The 9,042-nt window shown below is 41.5% G+C and overlaps 1 protein-coding gene across 1 annotated transcript in view; it reads right to left on the reverse strand.

The window, feature by feature from the left end:
• Nucleotides 1-7,247, reverse strand: part of tox3 (TOX high mobility group box family member 3) — a 39,026-nt gene extending 31,779 nt beyond the window's left edge. Inside the window, exon 1 of the mRNA XM_054618594.1 lies at nucleotides 7,143-7,247. Coding sequence (XP_054474569.1) covers nucleotides 7,143-7,247 — 105 coding nt within the window. The remainder of the gene's footprint in view (nucleotides 1-7,142) is intronic.
• Nucleotides 7,248-9,042: the final 1,795 nt, after the last annotated feature.

Consider the following 9,042-nt stretch of genomic DNA (forward strand, 5'->3'; position numbering starts at 1 on the left):
GAACAGTGACTAGTATTTCTATGAGTAGGCTGCTTTAATCAGCATGGTCACAGCTAAATTGGAGAAAGAAATCATATGGACAATAATTATTTTTTGGTTGACAGGACTAACTTCTACAAGAATAATTACTTTTTTGAAAATAAGATATTCTACCCATTTGGTAGCTGACTTAAAAATTAATATGAGGTACAGCTAGAGGAAAGAAGTCTAATATAGAAATAGCAGCAATGAATTCAACTAGTCCAGCCCCGAAAAATATTACCCATAAGGAGGACATTCATCAGAGGCCTATGCTCCTTGAAAAGAGCTTAGGAGAGGGGCTTAAGTAAGGCAAGTCAAGTTAAAAGGAAAACAGCTGAATGTTTTTGATACAGTCCATGAGCCCATTAGAAGAATTGGACATTAGATCTATGAAACCTGGAATGGCTGCCTCTCTGGAAAGCTTTAAAAAACGAATGCGTCTTAACAGCGAGGCTAACCACTAAAGGGACACAACACTTATTGAATCAGCCAACCAGAAAGTGATTGACTGGTCCTTTTGAAAACTGCTTAATTCACGGGTAAAAGCTGTTTTCAGGGGCGCTGGGAGTTTTTTTTTCAGTCAAGTCAGCAAGGTTGAGGCTGTCAAAGATGTAGTGAGCCAAAACCAGATTAAAACAGTGTATCATGGTGGAAAAATAAATATCTTGTGGGGTGCTCTGCTTTGAATAAAAGGGGCACAGTAGTCACACAAATAACCAGACTCCTACTGGAGGTTTATTTTACCTTTGACCTTACCAGATAAACTAACCTAAACAGCAGATTTACTATTTTTCATGTCAGTGACATATAAACAATTTAGCAAAACTTGAGTAACTGAAGTGCCTCTGGTACTCGAGTCAAGAGGTATCTCAGTCTTATCATAAGATCCTCATCCAATCCTAAAACTCACTCCCTCACTGACCCGTCTCTGTGTGCAACTATGACTTATGGATGTTATTGGAGTGGGCTTAACTTTTAAAGCTTTGTCTATCTCCTCAAAAAAAATACCCAAGTTTAAATAGATTTATGTTTTGTCACACAACACAAGTGTGGATTCCTTTTAATGCTATATATGGTTTAGTCATCTACAAAAAAAACAACACTGAAATGATTACTGTGTCATGTTTCATTTGCAGCGTGCTGACGGATTAAATAAATGACATGCTTTGGAGAAAAGTAATAAGGCAAAGAGCATCTTTCCTTTGAGAAACACATTGTATTGTACTGCATCTAAACTCTACTATAAATGTGATGATCACAAATTTGGGAAAATATTATTATCCTAAAGTGATCATAAAGAGAGCATGTGTATATTTACGGTACATTTAAATAACCAGACAACACTGAAATAACAACAACTTTTCTTTTGTGACTTTGAACGTCAAAATAATATTTTTTTTCCTCAGGCACTAACATGGTTTGATGGATGATGTTGTGAACATGATCAAAATTCAATAAGAACAGTGCTTCTCTTGTGTGTTCATCCACTTTGAATCACTGACATAGATGTTTGTGAAACAGCCATGCAGCTACAAATAATGAGGACTGTCAGTGTTAATCCTAAAGGAGAAAATGTAAAAAGATACAAAACATGGATGGCCTCCTTTGCGAAGACACTTTACATTTCATTATGTATTCTTTACTGGTTTTACGCTGGAGCTTCGATCGGTCTCATGCCAAGTCAGTACAGCAAGATGTTCTTTGCCCACAAGTCATATCAGGAGGACATGTGATGGCCGCTGGGTTCACATCCACCAGTTGAGAAACAACTTAAAGAGCGTGAGGTCTGCCCCTAAATGAGCCACACTGAGTAATGTAATGAAGTGGATTTATGAGCAGTGATGGCAGGATTACAGAAGGTCTTTTACGAGTGCTGATCTGGGTAATGGTCTATGTCTGCCTTAGATTTCAAAGCCTTTCTCACATCCACCTCATAAACAACACAGACAACCTGGTCTTAGGTTTCCCACAGGTGCAGAGTGTTGGTTCAGATCCTCACATTATACTTGTAAAACAAGTTGCACTGGGGCTTGGCGTGTGTGCACATTTCAACGTGATCAACAGAATAAATAAGAGTGACAGCTGTGATGGTGTTGTGCCACAGGAATCAGAAATCAGGAGGATAGTTTAATACCAAGCAGCTTGAGCTGTAGTTTGGGTCGCTTTGTTTTCATAAACATTATATGGTTTCCATCAACATGTCTCTTTTGCTAGCGCGTCGCTGTATGCCATCATTCAGTGTTAAGACATCCTGCAGGAAGTGGGGAGCTGTGCATTAACAAAATGTTAACATCTGCCCTGTGGAGACGTACGTGTAGTGCAGTTAGTCAGACGGAGAAGTCACTCTGAGAGGCAGGAACTCCGAGTGCAGTGTGTCTTTGAGTAGGGCGGACTAAAAATAACACTGTCTAATCTCAGTGGGAAAATTGAGTGTTTAATGAATCTGTTGAACTACGTCTCCTGACAAGCTACAATTAAAAAGACTCGGCTAAAACACATCAGCTATTCACTTCTCGGACACTTAAACATTTAACATGCACCTTGAAGTCATATCCATCAACGGCTGAGTTTGACAAAGCAGAAAGCCTCTGAGGTTACACCCCTGCCCCCGACACACACACACACACACACACACACACACACACACACACACACACACACACACACACACACACACACACACACACACACACACACACACACACACACACACACACACACACACACACACACAGATACACAAACCCACATTTAAAGCTGTGTTTGGATATGTTTAGAATGTGTGTGATGAAATGGCACCAGCTGTGTACACTGGAGAGATGCACAAGACCCCCCCTCTCCCTGTTGAGCAGAGTGTTAACCCCTTCCCTCCCGATGAATCAGAAAGCACAGCAAAGACAAAAGAGGCCTGGACCACTATGGTTTGGGCACAATTAGATTTTACTGCCATGGGGGTGTTGCTGTAGAAGTACAGTTCTAATATATGGCCCTTCTCTCAGTTCTTTAAATCTTAGTTGTTTTTTAGTTTCCATATATGCATGGGTCAGTAGGGCCCACATGAGCCATGGGCAGGCTTCTGTTTCACCTTTTTCATCACATTTTACAGGCTTAATAAAATCCTCCTCTTACAATCTGCAAACTTCTGATTATTGTTTCTACAGCACAGTTGGTGCTTCATATCGTAGGTGAATGGATGATAAAATAAAAAATAAAATGGTAAATAAGTTCTCAGGAGGGCTTTTTACCATGTTAAGTTTAAAAGGGGAATAAGTAGAATATGTGCAGCAAGAGTTTTTGTCTAAATATGACGTACTTAAAGTTGTGATCCTTAAAATTTAGACCCAGTTGATTTGACGACAACTGGAGTTACCGTGTTAGCAGCAACAAACACACCTTGGGCAGCTACTTTCTAAGAAATACAACAGAAGTACAACCGGTGCTTTTGTTTACAAACGCAAAACAACCAAACTATTAAAAGTTGATTTAATAAAAGAAGTCAGTCAATAATAATTACAACCGCAATCTGATTTCATGCTGAACATGGCACTTGTAGTCTTCCCCCAACATCAGGGCACAGTTGGTGGTGTTCAGCCTGTTGCCTGCAGCCAGCTAATGAAAACAAAATGCTGTAAATGACCTTTTTTAACCACAGGGGAAAATTACTATTTTAGATTGTTATTATAAGATAATTAGCTGTTGTGTGTGTCAACGGCTGGTCCCATGTATCAATACTGCTGAAAATTGGTATTGAAACCATTTAAAATATTCAATATTATCTATACTTCCAATATTTAGGAGTACACTAAAGAAGACACAATTCTTATGTAAGATTTTGAATCCAGAGCGGGAACGTTAGACCCTGCCGCTACCAATACTGCGGACTAGCAATGGTCACACAAAAGTTACCATCAGATTAGATCAGATGATAACTTGCCTGTTGAAATGTTTACTAAGACCAATAGTTGCATTTCTACTTACAGTCTCAACAATATTACAGGATGATTTTAGTTTAGCTTGAACCTTTCCATCTACAATGCGCTATGAAGCTATTCGTCTATATGTTTGTTCCATTAAAATACTCTGATGTATGGTCAATTCCCACAGAATTATGATGTCTCAGCGGTGCTGGTATGAGTTTTGCAAATAAACCTCAAATGTGAGCAGCGGTGCAGGTGAAGAGTTTGCATTAACATCTGTTGTTAATTTCAGTCTCTGCGCCCAGAGGCAATGAAAGCCCACACTAAATGGTTACTGTATCTGAAACATTAATAATCCTCAGAAGAAAAAATAAACCAGATGGCCATAAACATGGGAATAACACTGAGTCCATTTCATGAAACTATTTGAGTCAATAACATAAGACTTTTGAAATTACCAAAACCAGTCAAATCCTAACAGCTCCTTGTCTTTGGTCAATGCTGAGCATGACTGAGGAGCTTTCCCAGAAAAACCACATAACTTAAACTGTCTCGCATCACAAAAATAAGAAAATTGGATGAATGAGAATTAGATGCCAATGTATTGATTTAAAGTTGTCTAAACTTTCAAAGGCAGCGTGTATACATTTTAACAACTACAACCATGTGTTCTTATCGCAGACCAAAGAGCCAGTGAAACTAAGAGTCATTATCACAGATAAATTGATAACAACGCAACTTGAAGTAGCAACCAATCAGTAAAAGTATGGTCCTTGGCAGGTGTGCCCTTGAGCATATCTGATAAGTGTTCACCCTTAAATAAAGGTAGCGTAAGAGAAGCGGACCCTGCTTTGACAGCCCGGTCTCCAACCTGAAAGTTCTGCACTTAATAGTAAAGACTGACAGAAATAATTTGCTGTGAGGAGAGTTTCGATAAAAGAACGGTGTTTATTTCTAGCAGATTACAGCAAGTGATCTTGAATTCACTCTGTGCGTATTATTTAGCCTTGTGAAGTTGTGGCATGTTTCACTTCAGCACCACTGTTCCTCCTTCATCTCAGTGCCAAAAAACACAGCAGCTTCATTAGTCATGACTGCAGCACCTAATTAAGTTTGTGCCACTCGTTTGGATTTTTTTTTCTGTAAATTTAAAAGATTCTCTGATGTTTCAAAGTGCCTCTGGGCCCTTTCTGTCTCTGTTGTCATTAAAATTGAACATTTCCTGTGCCAGCGTTTTGACAGAGCATTGCCTCTTTTCAAATCAAAACTGTGAATCTCGTGAAAGTTATGCCGTTTGCAAAAAGGTGCTGTGACAGCCTATAAATAGATTAAAGAAGTAATGCCTCAGTTCTGTAGGACTTGTAAGCACACCACATCTTTTGGACGACTAACCGCTATGCATTGTGCCACCTCTCAACGAGCTGATTCAAATAAATTGGGGGCTTATTTGAAAGATGCATGCGGGAGAGCCTATTTGTTCACCATGGAAAGGCATTGTAATTAGCATGAAATGCATGCTTTGTACTCTCCCTCTCTCCCTCTCTCTCCCCCAAACATAACTGGTGGAGATACTGGTTAAGCACCTTCTCACCACCCTCCCTCTCGCTCTCGGGCCTCCTTTTTGCATTGTGGCCAATTACTGTTACAGATAGAGAAGCTCACTTGACCTGGGGAATTTTATGAGCAGGAATAACTCTTACGCCGATTCGAAGCGAAGCAGTTCAAATTTTTCTCAAGGCTGATGAAGACATGATGAAATTGGGCACATATGACAACTTGGCCACATGACAAAGAGCTGACGAAACAGTGAGACAAACCTGGTAACTGTTTAGAGCAGCATCAGATTGCAAGGGGGCAAACAGAACTATAGGGCTGAATACATTTGGGAGGGGGTGGTAGTGTGTGCCTGTGTGCGAGGAGGGGTGGGGGGATGTTATGTAGGGGCTGCCATTGTTTAAACTTTGTAAAAAAAAAAAAAAAAAAAAACTAAACGCTGCGCTTGTGTCATTAGTCTGTCAAAGTGATGTTCCCTCTCGCTGGGGTACAAGGGAAAAGGCAAGCTCCTGATGGAGAACCGGCCAAATAGTTCAAGTGTTGCATCACTGAGAAAATCTCACAAAGTGTCATCAGTGGTTTACATGACCTCTGCCTCACATAGTTAGAGTGTTAATAAACTTGTCATACCTCAGCAATGTAAGAAACGGGGCTGCTTGTATAGCCTACAGATGTAAGGGAAGTGATTAAACCCAACTTGTAAACAAATGCAGGCTGTCTGAGCGAGGAGCGAGGAGATAAAACGGCGCTGTACATCATGTGGCTGCCTCCATTAGTATGACAGACTGAGGGGCTTTACTGATGCCATGTTAAAAGATAAGTGCACAACACAACGCAACGCTGACAATGAAGGCGTTCACTCTGAGCAGATCAAAAGTGTGCCGTCTATATTTCCGTCTGTATGTTTGTGATTCTATGTGCAAGCTGTTAAGTTCATTTACAGCATCATCTCCAAGAGCCATCAGTAGCAACCAGGGTGTGCTGAAGCTATTAAACACACTAAATAAAGTTGTAATGAGAGGGAACATAAAAAAATTATTTAAAAAAAAACCAGTAACTAGACATTCCAAGGGAGGGAAAAAAGGATAACATAGTATTTAACTGCACCGTGCTCAGGTTCTTCCAACAGGATCAGAGTCTATCAGAGCATTGTATTTGACACTGGATGCACTATAACTTACTTTTAATCATTATTATAGTGCATGTAGCCTGACTGTAATGTAGATTACTGCTGATGCAACGCTCCATCACACCGGTGTCTAGGAACATGGAACTGTACAGCCAACAGCGCCCATGACGTTGGATCCCATCACTCTGGTGAGAGTTTAGCAGTGCAGTGTGGCCGGACTAAAAAAGTAACACTGTGACACTTACACTTGTCGCTTGCTCCCATTTCCCCATTTCCCATTACTGATGCACAACAGCAAAGTTTGTGGCAGGAGAAGGTGGTGGTGGTGGTGGGTGGTGGGGGTGGTAATGATAAGTGGCTAATTGTTATAGTCAGAGGGGGGGGACAAGTGGAAGCAACTAAGAAATGAAATAGAATTACTTTTAATTTAAGTTGAATTTTTTGGATAGATTTTTTTTTTTTTGCACATTAAAGCTGGAGCGCGGTCACACAACACAGAACTAGACAACACACACACACACACACACGTTGAAGTTGTAGTAGCCCAAACAGTGGGCAAAATCCAGGTTCGCTGGTTCTCCAGGAAGAGAATTCCCACCAGCGGTCGGATAAAATCGTACATCCATGGTGGTGCGGTGCGGTGCGGTGCGGTGCGGTGAGGGGGAGAGCCCTGACGTTTACCTGCTCTGCAACGGAGATCTATTTGTTTTCTGCCGTTTACAATCCCAGCGCACAGAAAGACAGAGAGAGAGAGAGAAGGAGAGAAAGAGAGAGAGAGACGGAGTAAAGAGAGGCGGTGAAACTGACCCAAGCTCTGTGGGTGAAGGGGGGAGTGAATGAGACACTGTAGCGGGGCTGTGGGGTGGGTGGGGTGGGGAAAGGGAAAGGTTTCGGTGTAAAGTTTTGGTTATCCCTCTCCTACACCTTGTTCGGCCGCTTCATCTCTGAGGGAGAGCCCCGCGTAAAGGTTGGACCCGAGCGGGTGTAAAGCTGTCCGTCAAGCAGCGGTAGACGCGGTGTGCCCATGCACATTCACGCACATTTACGCACAGCTGCTGCTGCTGCTGCTGTATACAAAGAAGCCACGAGACCGGCGACTAGTGCGTGGGTCCACCTCCTTCTCCACCTCCTTCTCCTTCTCCTTCTCCTTCTCCTCCCCCACCCTTCAGACGCAGGAAAAGAAAAAGAAAAAAATGGGAAAAACTGCAACAAAGTGGTAATAATAACCCCGAAGTTAAGTCCGCGCGTAAAAGTAGTGCCGTGCTCAGCAAGACGTGTCCCCCTGTCCTCCGCTGTGTCTCTCAGAAGTTGATCTCTCCAACTTATTAAAGGGGGAACTCGTTGGTGAAGCAGGTTTGAGTAGGAAGTAGATATAGCTGGTCTGTGCGTGTCCCTCTGCTAAATACAGCGATTGGAAGGTTTGTCCAAAAAAAAAAAAAAAAAAAAAAAAGAAACGAGCCAAACAACACTCCACAGATGGTGCAATTAGTGGATGTGATGTAGTACAGTGTGTGTGTGTGTGTGTGGTGTGTGTTCGGGTTCAGCCCTCGGCTCTGCCTGTCGTAGTGATGAACAAGGCGAAATGTGTGAACACGCCAGCCCCTCCCCAAACACACTAAGCCACTCCCATGAAAGCACTGCATGCGACATGTTGGCATATGATAATTACAATTACAGTCTTTTTTTTTTTTTTTTTTTTTGCATATGCATTTGTATTTTATTATTTTAACCCATGCATATGAGCCTACTTTCTGGTCTGTGTTTTGTCTTGAGCACCAAGTTTTAAAATGATGCTGGCCTGTCAGTGGTGAATGACAGCATGCTTTAAGAAGTGCAAATGCTAATGCTAAAAGTTTATGATAATCCAAGACATTTATTTTTCTGGTAATACTTGTCAGCTGTTTTGTGTTTGCCTTTTTCATCTATGAATTTCCCTCTGACTTTATTCACATTTGACCACTGGGATGTTTTTTGGTTTTTTTGCAGTCCATGTTCATGCACCTCAAACATCCAACATGTGCCGACTAGATGTTATTGTAAATAGCTAGCAATAGACAGCCCAGTTGCGTGCATGCGTCTGTTACAGAACCGACTTGTACTTTCTGTTGTTGTCTTGTAGTCTCCCGCTCTCTCTGTTTTCCTCTTGTTTTCTTATGTCCATGAATTGGAGTCATAAAGCCTGGGGTGATTTGACACATTGGCAACCTATGCAGACGCGTCTTCACCTCAAGGCAAAAATCGCAAATGTTCACATGTATCTTTATCTTGACTTTTGAGCCACCTCTAGGATTTACTTCATGTTCTGCCTGGATACATCTCTAGTTTCAGACCACCACTATATATGAGGTTCTCAAAAGTCAAGACATCCGTAACTTTTTCCAAAGCATTTCCCTATATTTCTATAATCCAAGCCTACTTAGT

Source organism: Anoplopoma fimbria, chromosome 2 (assembly GCF_027596085.1).
Source record: "Anoplopoma fimbria isolate UVic2021 breed Golden Eagle Sablefish chromosome 2, Afim_UVic_2022, whole genome shotgun sequence".
In the NCBI taxonomy this organism is placed as follows: Eukaryota; Metazoa; Chordata; class Actinopteri; order Perciformes; family Anoplopomatidae; genus Anoplopoma; species Anoplopoma fimbria.